A 15,310-nucleotide genomic window follows, 5' to 3' on the forward strand; every position below is an offset into this window, starting at 1 on the left:
TTTGTTTTACACAAGACAATAAACTTGCTTGGGGAGGGTGAAGGATATAGGAGGGATCTTCATGAAGTTTATGGAAACTTTATGAAAAAATGCATGGATTTAAAATTTTTTCCATAAACTTATTTTTAAAATTCATTTAAAAATTTATTTATTTGAAAATCAGAGTTATGGGGTTGGGTGGGGGAGAGAGAATGAGAATGAATCTTCCATCTGCTGGTTCACTTCCAAAATGGCTACAACAGCCAGGGCTGGACCAGGCTGAAGCCAGGAGCCAGGACTTTCTTCTGGGTCTCCTTCTTCCTGGGTAACAGGGACCCAAGAACTTGGGCCATCTTCTGCTGCTTTCCCAGGCCATTGTAGGGTGCTGGATCAGAAGTGGAACAGCCAGGATTCAAACTGAACCCCATATGGGATGCTGGCTTCGCAGGCTGAGGCTTAACCTGCTATGCCACAATGTCAGGCCCTAAATTCATTTTTTAAAAGATTTATTTATTTTATTTGAAAGGCAGAGTTACAGAGAGACAGAGGCAGAGGCAGCAGCAGAGAGGGAGGGAGGGAGGGGAGAAAGAGAGAAAAAGAGAAAGAAACAGAGAGAGAGAAAGAGAGAGAGGGAGGGAGGGAGAGAGAGAGAGAGAGAGCAAGCTGGGCTGATCTGAAGCCAGGAGCTTTCCCTGGTTCTCCCATGTGGGTGCAGGGGCCCAAGGACTTGGGCCATCTTCCATTGCTTTCCCAGGTCATGGTAGAGAGTTGGATTGGAAGTAGAGCAGCTGGGAATCAAACTGGAGCCCATATGGGATGGGGGCACTGCAGGTGGCAGCTTTAACCACTACACCACAGAACAGGCCCCCTAAATTCATTTTTAAACATCTATTTGAAAGGGAGAGAAGGGGAGGGAGAGAGGAGGAGGGAGAGAGAAGGAGAGAGAGGGAGAGAGAGAAAACACTTCTCTGATGGTTCAGTCCTCAAATGCCTGCGTTTCTGGGGGCATGGTGGGGGCAGTGTAAAGCCTGGAGCCAGGAACTGAATCTAGGACTCCCACATGAGTGGCAGGGACCCAACTTCTTGAGCCATGATCATTGTCTCCCAGGGTCTGCATTAGCAGGAAGCTGGAATCAGAAGCCACAGCTAGGAACTGAACCCAGGCACTCTGATACAGCACATGGGCATCCTTGGCATTAGGCCAAATGACCATCCTTAAACTTATCTTTAAATTCATTTCTCCACACACTTTTTAAAGTACCCTCATACCTTCTTTTTAATGTAGGAGAAGGACCATGTTGAGTGAGGGCACATTCTTCTATGAAACAGTACATAAGGAAATCAATTTCTTAAAAGGTACCCAAGAAAATGGGCATTTGGTGAAGATGCTACTTGGGACACCCACATCTCATACTGGAATGCCTGTGTTCAAGTTCTGGTTCTGTTTTTTTTTTTTTTTTTTTTTTTTTTTTTTTTTGACAGATAGAATTAGACAGTGAGAAAGAGAGACAGAGAGAAAGGTCTTCCTTCCATTGGTTCACCCCCCAAATGGCCACTACAGCCGGAGCTATTCCGATCCAAAGCCAGGGGCCAGGTACTTCTTCCTGGTCTCCATTGTGGGTGCAGGAGCCCAAGCTCTTGGGCCATCCTCCACTGTACTCCCGGGCCACAGCAGAGAGTGGGAATGGAAGAGGAGCAACTGGGCCTAGAACCAGCACCCATAAGGGATACTGGTGCCACAGGTGGAGGATTAACCAAGTGAGCCATGACGCCAGCCCCTGGTTCTGCTCTTGATTCCAGTTTTCTGACCTTGGAGGACAGCAGGTGATGGTGCAAGTATGTGTGTGCCTGCCACCCACAGAGGAGACCTGGACTGAGTTTGAAGCTCCTGGCTTCAGCCTGGCCTAAACTTGGCTGTTGTGGGTGTTTAGGCAGTGAACTGGTAGAAGAGAGATCACTCTCTCTCTCTCTCTGCCTTAATAGAAAGTGAAATAAGGCTGGCGTTGCAGCTCACTAGGCTAATCCTCTGCCTGCGGTGCCAGCACTCCGGGTTCTAGTCCCAGTTGGAGCGCCGGTTCTGTCCCGGTTGCCCCTCTTCCAGTCCAGCTCTCTGCTGTGGCCCAGGAAGGCAGTGAAGGATGGCCCAAGTGCTTAGGCCCTGCACCCCGCACGGGAGACCAGGAGGAAGCACCTGGCTCCTGGCTTCGGATCAACGCAGTGCCGGCCATAGCGGCCATTTGGGGGGTGAACCAACAAAAGGAAGACCTTTTTTCTGTCTCTCTCTCTCTCTCTCACTGTCTAACTATGCCTGTCAAAAAAAAAAAAAAAAAGAAATAAAATAAAAATTCATGTACTTTTACCTCTTGGTACATCCTTACGTATGCTGCTTTTGAAGACTTAAAACTAATCCCCATCCTTTGAACAAATACTTTCTTTCCTTTTTGAAGACAGCCAGAACCTATTTCTGTTCCTTATAACGAAAGCCATCTACCTGGTAATTCTATTTTCAACCTTCTCAGCTTCCTAGAGTCCCTTCTAAACACCCAAGATTATGGGTCCTCAGCCCTGCCATCGGTCGCGCCAAGCCAAAGCTCTTGATATCTGTTTTTCCTCTGTACCCAATGACAGCATCTCCGTAGTTTAGTTTCTGATTTTCCTGTATTTTTTCCTAAGCTTCGCTATCAATGTTACTAGTTATTCATATCTTTTGTGTTATGTCCTACTACTGTGTTCATCAAATCAAATTTCACTTATAGTACTAAAATACCTGTAGTACTTCGAAGTAACTTCCTATACATTTCCAACACAACTCCCATATCAGAAGGGTGATTTTCTACACAAGCACTTCTCAAATTGGCAATAAAGGAATATCTTTAGAGGGCTGTCAACAGAAGTTTGGAAAAACCAAAAAGACATCTCACAAATCCCTGAAACTTACAGATAAACTTAAATGTGTGCATTCTAGGGCAGGGTGGAGCATTTAACATGCTAACGTTGTACAAGTCACCAGGAACAGCTTTTAACATTAACAAAAGATCGATATGAACCTGCGTGTCTGAGGACCAGATTAGCATCTTTTCGGTGCTCCTTGTAACACTCTGGGAACTGGTCTCTAGGGTGAGAAAATGATCACTGTCCTCCTGCACTGTTGTGTTTTGAAAGAAATCTGGGCGTCTATTTGAAAGGCCTGCAGCCTGTCTTTGTACACGGCTCAGGTAGAATCTATGTTTTCAGAAGCGACTGACATATGGAGCTGCTTGGCAGGGGTAGAGGGGAGGGCTGGGGCTGTGAGTGCAGCTGGGCAGGGCCAAGTCTTTTCTAGAGAAATCCACAACATGACAGGTCTTCAAAATGTCCCTGGAAAGTGCGTTTTATGAAACAGTTATGCAGTTTCTTGGAACTTTTCATTCCATTTCCACGAAGCTTCTGAACCACCCTCACCTATGAATTCAGTTACTTAGGCTACACACATGGAGCAACGAAATCAGTCAGGCCTAGTGACAGGGAATATGATTGAGGTCCATGTTTGGTGGGTGTTCCTGAATTTAGAAGGCTGAGAAATAATCAGAATTAAAAATCAATATTCATAATGGCTCCCGAAGATGTTTTTCTCAGTCACTAGCTGTGCTGAAAGCACTCTGGAGTACATGAGTAGAGATGTTGTGGTTTCCATTTCAGATGAGTTAACTAAAACTGGCTCTGTGCTATGTAGCATCACTATAACCATGTCCATAGGCCTATTTGATTATTAATGAATTAATTGATCAAACTGGTTACTCAGGATCTGAGCTCTACTCATACTCAATATGGTACGGGGAGAAAGGAGAAAAAGGAGTATTAAATGTACTGCTACTGGGGCCGGCGCTGTGGCGCAGCGGGTTAACTCCCTGGCTTGAAGCACCGGTTTCCCATATGGGCGCCAGTTTGAGATCTGGCTGCTCCACTTCCTGTCCAGCTCTCTGCTACTGGGAAAGCAGTAGAAGATGGCCTAAGTCCTTGGGCTCCTGCATCCATGTGGGAGATCCGGAAGAAGCTCCTGGTTCCTGGATCCTGGCTCCTTGTCGCTCCCCCTCTTTGTGGAGGAACGACACAGGACCCTGCGCTGTTCTTTCGTCTGCTCGGCCCTCCCCGGGTTTGCTGCTGGTTCTTCCCGGGTTGGCTACTATCCCTTCCACCTCCGTGGAAGGGCAGTTCCCCCTGGCCACATTCCCCACTTCCGCAGGGGAGCGGCACACCGCCGGCCGGCTTTCTGGGGGGGCTGCACAGGTGTTCCCCTTAGATGTTCCCCTTAGATGTTCCTGGTGCATGCCGTCTCTCTCCTCCTTTATAGTCCTCCTCCGCCAATCCTAACTCGGCTGCCCACACGCCGAGTACGCTGCTCTCCTCCAATCAGGAGCAAGTCCTACAGTTTATTAGTTGAACTGGAGGCAGCTGTGCGGAAGCTGTTTACTTCTCTCCCAGCGCCATATTGTGGGAGAGCAGATGCATAGAATAAGTCTTAATTCCAGTAACTCAGTCCAGTCCGGATTGCTCCCCACAGCTCCTGATTGGCGCAGCTCCAGCTGTTGTGGCCATATCGGGAGTGAACCATCAGATGGAAGATCTCTCTCTGTATAACTCTGACTTTCAAATAAATAAATAAATCTTTTTTAAAAAATGTACTGCTACTAACTTCCTTGGGTAAAAAATGTTTTTAATTGTCAGAAACATGTTAGAACTGCATCTGTCATTTGAATAATAAAAGTCATAGTGCTATCTGTTCTGTGACACTAATAAAAAACATAATATTTTCCCATGAAGATAGAGAAGTGTAACAAAAGCTGAATGCACTGACACAATTCACTTGACAATGCCATTTTAACTGTCACCTGGGGCAGCTTTCATGATGCAATTCCAAGCAAACCATACCCACGTCCCATGGCAAGCCTGCTACTCTGGCTATGCCCAAGTCTCTTCTCACCATCCCATTTAGCTCAGCCCTGTCCTCCCCCTTAGCTGCAGTGGTAAAGCATCTGATAACCTAGCATTTATGAGAAACTCACTCAATTTTAGTAGCTGACTGTGAAAACCTGCCTGCTAATGGCTGCTGCTGCCAGGAACCTGGTAAGGCAGAATGCCATCTAAGAATTAGCCCATATTTGGAATGGTTTCTTTGACCCTTAAAAGTTCTACAAATATGCAGCAACATAAGTTAGCTACATCTCTCCAAGAGTCACATAGCATGTTAGGTGATAAATCAGGATTCAATTCCCAAAGGGAAATTTTCCAAGGCATCCATTAGTCATGAATTAATAATAAAACATTCCATATTACAATACTTCCAGCTGAAACCTCTGGTAAGTGAAAATATCTCTATTAACTGGTTTCTTTCCAGAGAACTACAATGACCACAGTCACTAATTTCACATGAAATAATAACAGGACCTACTATGGGCAGACACCATTCCTTGCACATCTGAATTCACACTGTGGTTTCACAGACATTCACTCAGTTAATTCTCACAGGTACCTTATAAACAGGTGTTACTATTTACCGTTTATAGACAGGGGGACAATGGCACCAAGAGCTTAAGTAAAAGCTGTCCAAAGTCACTCAGGGGGTAAGTGGCAGAGCTGGGACAGGAACCTGGTGGTTTCATTGCCATCTGTATGCACCCAAGAATCACACGACTGAGGAGAGAGAGAGGGCCACATCCCTTACCTGGTAGAGGCTGACATACTGTTTCCGCAGCCACTGCTGTCTTTGGTCGGGGAACTTCCTCATCTTTCTCACAGCTTTAGTGAGTTCCAACAATCCACTGAAGAGCATTTTAGCTGTGTGCTTTGGTGCCACAAAGTGCAATAATCTATTGTCTGTGGTCTGAAGCCCATAGAGCAGTGTCACACCGGTCTCAGACAGAAACATGCTACTCAGTTTGTTCTGAACACACACAGTGTGTATATCAATGCCAGGGTGTCCCATGTACACAGCCTTCACTGAAAACAGATCCAAGACCCCCTCCGCTAGGCCATTTAATCCAGCATTGCCCAGTAACGGGAATTTGCCAGGCTCGGTTGTGTTACTAAGCATACCAAGTTTTGCTTTAGTGCTGGCTGGGGAGGCAGTGGTGGGCTTTATCCAGGTCAAGGTGCTATTGTCAGGCTGAAGCTGGAGGAAGCAGCGGGCAGATAGGTGTGTGTCCTGGTCGTAGTGGATGACCGTGGCCCCCTGCAGCAGGAACTGGTGCACATCAGCTTGGATGGACAGCACATACCATGGGATGAGCTCTGTCCCATGATCAAAGGCCTTCTGCGACTCCTCAGATCCGTGCGAGTCACAGTCCTTGGGCTGCTCAAAGATATCATTTTCTGAATCCAGCAAATCTCCAATTATAAACCTGATAGGGACAGACAGAAATTGGGTCTTATAATCGGAAGTAAGAACAACCCAAAGCCTTTCACTGACACTGGGTTTCATTTTTTGTCCACTATGTATTATAATTACCATTCGGTTATAAAATGATAAACATGAGTAATTTTTCATAATCATGTTCTAAAACCTTATATCTATTGAGGTGTCTGACCATAGCCGTAAGAAAGGAACTACTAATGAGTTATTGTACTTTTATTGTTAGTAATAACCTTTATTATGTATTAGCTTTCCCTCTTGTATGTTAAATACTTTACATATATTTTTGCACTACTAAATTTGACCTACTTGCAAAGCTTTCTCTCCCCTCCCCCCCTTTTTCTTAATCTTCGTGGAAACAGATTCAGAAAGGGGAATTAATGTGCTAAAGGTTAGCCAGCCTATAAGAGGCCCAGCCACGCTGGGGTTGGGTCTGTGTGATTCTACAGCTTGGAATCTTTGTCACCAGGCTTATTTGACTTCCACTGAAATCATAAACAAAAGTCATTACCTGAATACAATGGGGCTGGAAGAGGCAAAAAAAAAAAAAAAAAAATTAAATAGGCTGGCCTGAGAAGAAACCTCTGTTAAAAATAAAATATGACTGGTTCAAAGACTCTCATTGAGAAATATGGGCATGGTGGCCAGACACGCAACAATGGCTCTCCTTGATCTAACCTTAGATTTTCACTCCTTGCTTATTTTATTTATTTGTTTAATTTACTTATTTGAAAGGCAGAGCTACAGAGAGGCAGAGAGAGGTCGGTTGGTCTTCCATCTGCTGGTTTACTCCCCAATGGCTGCAACGGCTGGAGCAGTGCCAATCCAAAGCCAGGAGCCAGGAGCCAGGAGCCTCCTCCAGGTCTTCCATGTAGGCACGGGGCCCAAAGACCGAGACCATCCTCCACTACCCTTCTAGGCCACATTAGAGAGCTGGATTGGAAGTGGAGCAGCCAGGACTCAAACCGTTGCCCACATGGGATGCCAGCACTGCAGGCGGTGGCCCCACCTGCTATGCCACAGCACCGGCCCGCCCCTTCACTCCCTGTTTATATGTGGGCACACACAAGTGCAGATAGAAGACTTGTCTAACTGGAAAATTTGGGAAGTTCCCTTCCCTGGGTCAGGACTCTGGATTATCTGAGCCAAAGGGGTCTTGGGGGAGGCCAGGGAGACCTTACTGCTTCCTTTTTGGACACTTTAGCAGGAACCTGCCCCAGAGAGATCCATTCTCTTCAAATTAATCTGCTGGACCACAAACAGCTCTAATGTGGTGGTGGATAAGGCTGTGAGGGAGCCAGTCCCAGGCTGGTCCAAACATCTCTGGGAATTATGCTATTATCAAAATATACTGGATAGTTTTTCCAATGTCTTGAGGCACTTGGGCAGCCACTGCCTCTTGGTGAGGGATGGGCAGAAGCACTGGGCTTTCTGATGCTCCTGAGCCTGGGCTGTGGTCCCTGAGCAAGATCCCCATTCTCACCTCCAAGCAGTAGGTTCTTCTTCCTTGTCCCACATAACTGAATAGTCTTTTGAAAAAATATCTACAATACATTTTGAATTTAGCATCTCACAAAACTGATGGTTAGAAAATTCTTTTCAGAGCCCCATATCAGAAACAACCTAAACAACCAGCAACAATAAAATGTATACACAAACTCTGGTGTGTTCATATAGTGTAATTCTGTATAGCAATGAAAATGAGTAACCAACACCAACTACATGCAGCAACACAAATTTTAAGCAAGACACACAAGAACACATAGAATATGATGACATTTATACAAACATAAATTTCAAACCAGGCAAAACTACCCTATACTCTTTAGGAATGTAAATTAGCAGAAAAACTTTAAAGAACAGCAGGTTATCATAAAATATTTTCCTCTAGTGGGAAAGCTGATGATATAACTGTGAAGAGAAACAGGCTTATAAGTACTGGTGATGGTCTAACTCTGGGTGGTCATTTACATAGGCAGTCGTATGATAGTTATTACCTTTTAATAAGCTTATTTTAGAACAATCTTAGATTTATAGAGACATCTCAAAGTACTTCATCCTGCACAGAGTTTTCCCTTTTATTTACATCATACTTTAGTGTGGTACATGGTTAGTGTTGTCAGAATTCAGAAATAAATATTGGTACATTACTAATTAAAGTCCACACTTTATACAGATTTCCTTAGTTTTTACCTCATGTCCTTTTCTCCCAGGATCCAACATCACATTTAATCATTGTGTCTCTTTTTTTTTTTTAAAGATTTATTCTTTATTTGAGAGACAGAAACAATCTTTCATCTGCTGGTTCGCTCCTCAGATGGCCACAACAGCCAGTCGTCATTGTGTCTCTTTAGGTTCTCTTGAATATGATGGTTTTACAGGCTTCTCATATTTTTTGATGATCTTGACAGTTTTGAGGAGTATTGGTCATGTGTTTTTTGTAGAAGTTAACTTAAGTTCGAATTTTTTAGATTTTTTTCATAGTTAGATAGGAGTTAAGGGGCTTTGGGGAAGAAGACCACAGGAGCAAAGTGCCTTTCTCTTCACATCACAGAGAAGGTACCCACTATCTTTCTTGAACTTGAACAGGAACCAGAATACATTATTTGTTTTTTGAACTTGGAAGGTACCCACTACTAATAAGACTTATCCCTGTTAGTATCAATCCTGATCTATTGGCTGAGCCAGCATTTGTCATGTTGCACTGTGATTTAAAACTCCTTTCCAGCCGGCGCCGTGGCTCAATAGGCTAATCCTCCACCTTGCGGCGCCGGCACACCGGGTTCTAGTCCCGGTTGGGGCGCTGGATTCTGTCCCGGTTGCCCCTCTTCCAGGCCAGCTCTCTGCTATGGCCAGGGAGTGCAGTGGAGGATGGCCCAGGTGCTTGGGCCCTGCACCCCATGGGAGACCAGGAAAAGCACCTGGCTCCTGGCTCCTGCCATCGGATCAGCGCAGTGCGCCGGCTGCAGCGGCGGCCATTGGAGGGTGAACCAACGGCAAAAAGGAAGACCTTTCTCTCTCTGTCTCTCTCTCTCACTGTCCACTCTGCCTGTCAAAAAAAAAAAAAAAAAAAAAAAAAAAAACAAAAAAAAACCAAACTCCTTTCCATACTGTACTTTGTGGAAGGAAGTCACCATGTGCAGCTCACACTGAATGGGGTGGCGAGTTACACTCCACCTCCCATAGCATGCAGTATTAATAAAGTCTTTGGAATTCTTTTGCCTGGAAGATTTGTCTTCCTCATTTGTTTCATTTGGTCATTTGTTCATCATTTACAGGTATTATTTACTTATCATTCTATGAAGTCATGACTATTTAATACCTTTGGTGGGTAATAATTTAATCCTACTTTACTCATGTTGTTGTTTTGGCTATGGGGCGCTCTTCCAGTGGGCTCTTGTGTTCCTTTCTCATACTCCGCCATTGTGGGGGTGTTCTGAGCACTTTCTTAGTTTCTGGCACAACATGCCCTTGGCTCGTTTTGTATATTTTCTGCCCTACTCCTGCAGTCAGCCATTTCTCCAAGAAATCTTGCTTCCTTTTATTGAAGAATGGTATTAAAAACAAATATCGAGGGGATAGTTGCAAATATAATTTGTGCGCTTTTCTTATTATTTCATAACAAAAAGTAAAAGAAAGATAATCACTTTGATTTATCTCTATCCATCTGAAATTGCCACCAGTAACAGTGAAAAATCAATACTTATGTCCTCTTACACAACTGCTTCCAACATGGAGTGTGAAGGCTCGGGATCTGCCCTTGGGATTCACCTTGGGTTTAGTAATCAGCTCCTGTTTAATGATCAACTCTACCACCTGTTTGCTGTGTGATCTCATCGAAATACTCAGCCTTTCTGTGTCTCCCTTGTCTGTTAAATGGCAAAAAGACAATGCTCATCTCACAGAAGTGAGAATCAAATACAATAACACTTGAGAGCAGTGTCTGAGTATGGTGGGAAGAATCAGCATGTTCCTAAGTTGTAATTATGAAATATATGAAGTTTGTATCCCTTAAATAAAAGGTTTCTGTGGGGAAACTAAAGAAGGCAGTGTCTGGCTTGGTCAAGGGCACTGCCATGATTCAATATAGAAAGTCCAGTTCCCATTCCTTCCACTGCTTCCCCACTTCCTCTTCTTGAGCCTAAATCACCTGGCTGCTCTCTAGAGGAGCTTTCTCCAGGGGCACCTGCAAGCTTCTCTCTGATCTTTTTTTTTTTTTTTTAAGATTTATTCATTTATTTGAGAGGCAGAGTTACAGACAGAGAGAGGGAGAGACAGAGAGAGAGGTCTTCCATCCGATGGTTCACTCCCCAGAGGGCTGCAATGGCCAGAGCCGGGCCGATTTGAAGCCAGAAGCCAGGAGCTTCTTCCAGGTCTCCGACGTGGGTGCAGGGGCCCAAGCACTCAGGCCATCTTCCACTGCTTTCCCAGGCCATTAGGAGGGTGCTAGATGGGAAGTAGGACAGCTGGGACTCGAACCAGTGCCCATGGGATGCCAGCACTGCAGATGGAGGCTGAACCTACTACGCCATAATTACCAGCCCCCATTTCTACATTCTCTATGTCACATTTCTTTTTGTTATTTCTTTAAAGAGAACACAGGACTTGATTGCTCTGCATCAATATCTATTAAAATATAACATGCTAATTTGGACAAAGAGCCTCTGATTTTACTTTAGCAAAAGGAATGGTGTTTCTCAAACTCCATTTAATCTACCATTCTGAGTGAAATCAAACATTTTTCAGCAAAAACAGGATCTTTGAAAAGTAATGTCTGGAAAGAAAAATTCTATGGCTTTCCTGCAGCCTGTTTTTGCCTCTCAGAGATGATGTAAACTGGAGAGAGGGGACCCTGTCTCCCCTGGCATCAGCTTTTATTTTGGAATGCACAAAGAAGTAAGGCCAGATGGCAATAATTCCATTAAAAAACATTCTTTTAGGGACTAATGTCCAAAATAAAATTGACAATTGTTTGTAATGAAGTAAGTTCATTTTAAGCAGGAAACTAGTGGTAGCTCTGTCTGTTAGATAATATAGGGCATTTTATGCAATTATGTGCCTGATTCTCTCAGGAGACAATTTTCTGTGAATTTATGAGAAGAAATAATGTGAAACACTAAACAGTTATTTAGGAATTAAATACCATTAAACAACATTAGCCCAACATCAAAAATGTAGTTTAGTGGTGAAGACATCACCTTGTCACACTTAGGTCGTGAGCCTGAGGGAGAGGACCAAGAAATGAAAATAGAAAGAGGGTTTCTATCCTACCCCCAAGGGGCTGCTGCAGCACCGTCAAAAACCACACACTGACACATGAACACTGATGTTCCCTGATGACAATCTCATATTAGGTGACAAGATGGGTATTTGTCAGCTTACTTAAATATTTTCTTTGCAAGGGTTCATTACCTTGTACAAATTTAATAAGATTACTTGAACATAAATCATCAAGTGATAAAATAAGGCTAAATTTAACTTTTTAAAAATATTTTTAATCTGCATGGCAGAGTTACAGAGAAAGAGGGAGAGGGAGAGAAGGAGGAAGAGAGGTGGAGAGAGGGGGAGGGAGGGGGTGGGAGGGAGAAGGAGGTGGAGAGGGGGAGGGAGGGAGAGAGGGAGAGCGAGGGAGCCAGGCTGAGCCAGGAGCTTCATCCAGGTCTCTCATGTGGGTGCAGGGACCTAGGCACTTGGGCCATCTCCCACTGTTCACTCAGGTACATTAGTGGGGAGTTGGATCAGAATTGGAACACCCAGGACTCAAACCAGCCATCATGTGGCATGCATGACAGTTTAACCCACTGTACCACAACACCGGCCCCTAAATTTAATTTTAAGATGGAAGAAAATCTATACCTTTTCCAAAGCACTTGCTATCTCTTTTGCTTGTGATAAAATCTAGCATTTTTAAAGCTCTTCTCTGGAAAACGCTTTCTTTAATTAACCTAGCACCTTCCTCAACTATACATAGTCTCTAAGTTATAACTAGGTAATGCGTAGACATGGAGCTAGCCTTCCTGAATTTAAATGTTGGCCCTACTAGCTGATTAAAATGTGAATGTTGTTCTTTATTGCAGCTCAATTTGCAATAGCTAAGACATGGAATCAACTTAAATGCCTGTTGTGGGGAGCAATCCGGACTAGACTAAGTTACTCGAATTAAGACTTATTCTATGCATCTGCTCTCCCACAATATGGCGCTGGGAGAGAAGTAAACAGCTTCCGCACAGCTGCCTCCAGTTCAACCAATTAACTGTAGGACTTGCTCCTGATTGGAGAGCAGCGTACTCGGCGTATGGGCAGCCGAGTTGGGATTGGCAGAGAAGGACTATAAAGGAGGAGAGAGACGGCATGCACCGGGAACATCTATGGGGAACATCTAAGGGAACCCGTGCGGCCCCCCAGAGAGCCGGCCGGCGGTGTGCCGCTCCCCTGCGGAAGTGGGGAATGTGGCCAGGGGGAACTGCCCTTCCACGGAGGTGGAAGGGATAGTAGCCAACCCGGGAGGAACCAGCAGCAAACCCGGGGAGGGCCGAGCAGACGAAGGAACAGCGCAGGGTCCTGTGTTGCTCCTCCACGAAGAGGGGGAGCGACATAATGGTGCCGTGACTCGGATAGGAAACCTAGGACGGATAGCAAACTTAGGAGGGAAGAAACGGGAAGAACTAGGGAAAATATCGGAGAGAGAGACTAGCAAATAGCCTAGGGAAAAGCCGGACGAAAAAGGTGCCGGAAGAAGCTATTGAAAGCCTAGGCATAGACTCGGATACGGACTACGGGGGGAAGCTGGGAGGAATCTCTAAGGTCGAAAGCGAAAGTGAAAGCTAGAACAAACAGACTCGGACGCGGACTGTGGGGAGAGGCCAGGAGAAATGAGGGAGGAATATCGTTGGAGGAAAGCTTGGGGAAACATACCGGGTAGAGAAAACTGTTAGGGAAATTGAAGCCGCGGGGGGCAGGCCGAGGCGGAAACGAAAGCCACTTTGGGGTTCTCAAGTTAGCCCGGGAATAGGGGGCGAGAAGTTGAAACCAGAAGCTGAGACGTAAGCCAGATTGGGATCCGTCTGATTAGCCCGGGGAGCAAAGGACGGGAAGCCAAATCGTGGGGCGGAGACGTACGCTGGGTTGAATTCGCCAGGCTAGCCCGGGGAACTTAGATTGAATCCTAGTGGCGGAGACGCAAGCTACGCTGTGTTACTCGCGGAAGCCGCCGCGTGCAGAGAGAGCACGGGGCGTGAATAGATAGGGAACGCTGGCGTAGGCCGTGGTTCAGACGCGAAAGGGTTAAGCGTGGAGACCGCGGAGCGCGCAAAGCCGAGCCGCGCAAAGCCGGGAAGCTGCGCAGATGAGAGAGGCGCGCGGGCTGAAGCGGTGCAGAGCCGGGAACCCGCCGGCGGGGCGAGGTGCCGGAAAGCTGCGGGGATAAGAGAAACAGAAGTTTAGAAGTAAAAGAGAAATAGGAATGTTGGCAGACAGAAGTAAAATGGGAGAAATAGAAATGCCCGGAGATAGAGAAATAGAGAAAAATAAGGCCTCCCCTCAACATGCCAATTAGGAGGCTCGGATTCGGTCTGCCTGATTTAAGGCGGTAAGCGCCAGCAAAGCTCGACCAGAGTATGAGCTGCAGGTCACCGAAGATAGGCACGAACCAACACTAATAAGTCTCCCCCACAATACGGCAATGAGAAGGCTTGGATTCGGTTTGCCTGATAGGTTTTGTAAACACCTGCGGGCAGTTCTAGCAGAGCAGAGCATGCGCTGCAGGGCACCGAACACAGGCACGCATCAGCGCCTAGAAACCTCCTCACAACATGGCGAAGAGAGGACCCGGATTCGGTTTTCCTGATTGATAGGACTTGTAAGAGCCTGTGGCAACTCTAGCAAGTACAGCAGAGTGTGTGCTGCGGGACACCGAAGACAGGCGCGTATCAACGCCAAAAAATAAAAAGAAAGGGGGATCTGTGGGGAGCAATCCGGACTAGACTAAGTTACTCGAATTAAGACTTATTCTATGCATCTGCTCTCCCACAATATGGCGCTGGGAGAGAAGTAAACAGCTTCCGCACAGCTGCCTCCAGTTCAACCAATTAACTGTAGGACTTGCTCCTGATTGGAGAGCAGCGTACTCGGCGTATGGGCAGCCGAGTTGGGATTGGCAGAGAAGGACTATAAAGGAGGAGAGAGACGGCATGCACCGGGAACATCTATGGGGAACATCTAAGGGAACCCGTGCGGCCCCCCAGAGAGCCGGCCGGCGGTGTGCCGCTCCCCTGCGGAAGTGGGGAATGCGGCCAGGGGGAACTGCCCTTCCACGGAGGTGGAAGGGATAGTAGCCAACCCGGGAGGAACCAGCAGCAAACCCGGGGAGGGCCGAGCAGACGAAGGAACAGCGCAGGGTCCTGTGTCGTTCCCCCATGAAGACGGGGAGCGACACCTGTCAATGGAAGATTGGATAAAGAAACTATGGGCCAGCGCCGCGGCTCAATAGGCTAATCCTCTGCCTGCGGTGCCCGCACACTGGGTTCTAGTCCCGGTTGGGGCACCGGATACTGTCCTGGTTGCTCCTCTTCCAGTCCAGCTCTCTGCTGTGGCCCAGGAGTGCAGTGGACAATGGCCCAAGTGCTTGGGCCCTGCACCTGCATGGGAGACCAGGAGAAGCACCTGGCTCCTGGCTTTGGTTTGCGCGGTGTGCTGGCCGCAGCGCGCCAGCTGCAGCGGCCGCTGAGGGGTGAACCAACAGAAAAGGAAGACCTTTCTCTTTGTCTCTCTCTCTCACTGTCCACTCTGCCTGTCAAAAAAAAAAAAAAAAAAAAAAAGAAACTATGGGATATTTACTCTATGGAATACTACACACAGTTAAAAAATATTAAATCTGGTCATTTGCAACTAAATGGATGAATCTGGAAAACATCATACTTAGTGAAATAAGCCAGACCCAAAGGG

At 46.2% G+C, this 15,310-nt stretch overlaps 1 protein-coding gene across 15 annotated transcripts in view; it reads right to left on the reverse strand.

Moving 5' to 3' along the window:
* PLCE1 (phospholipase C epsilon 1) overlaps positions 1-15,310 on the reverse strand; it is a 352,529-nt gene that overhangs the window by 76,405 nt on the left and 260,814 nt on the right. For all 15 annotated transcript variants that reach the window (XR_011382357.1, XM_070057584.1, XM_051823417.2 and 12 more), the window contains one exon: positions 5,681-6,356. Coding sequence is in view for 14 of the 15 variants with exons in the window: in XM_070057584.1 (XP_069913685.1) it covers positions 5,681-6,356 (676 nt within the window). In the remaining variant the exon portion in view is untranslated. The remainder of the gene's footprint in view (positions 1-5,680; positions 6,357-15,310) is intronic.

The sequence above is a fragment of the Oryctolagus cuniculus genome, chromosome 15, assembly GCF_964237555.1.
Source record: "Oryctolagus cuniculus chromosome 15, mOryCun1.1, whole genome shotgun sequence".
NCBI classification, from domain to species: domain Eukaryota; kingdom Metazoa; phylum Chordata; class Mammalia; order Lagomorpha; family Leporidae; genus Oryctolagus; species Oryctolagus cuniculus.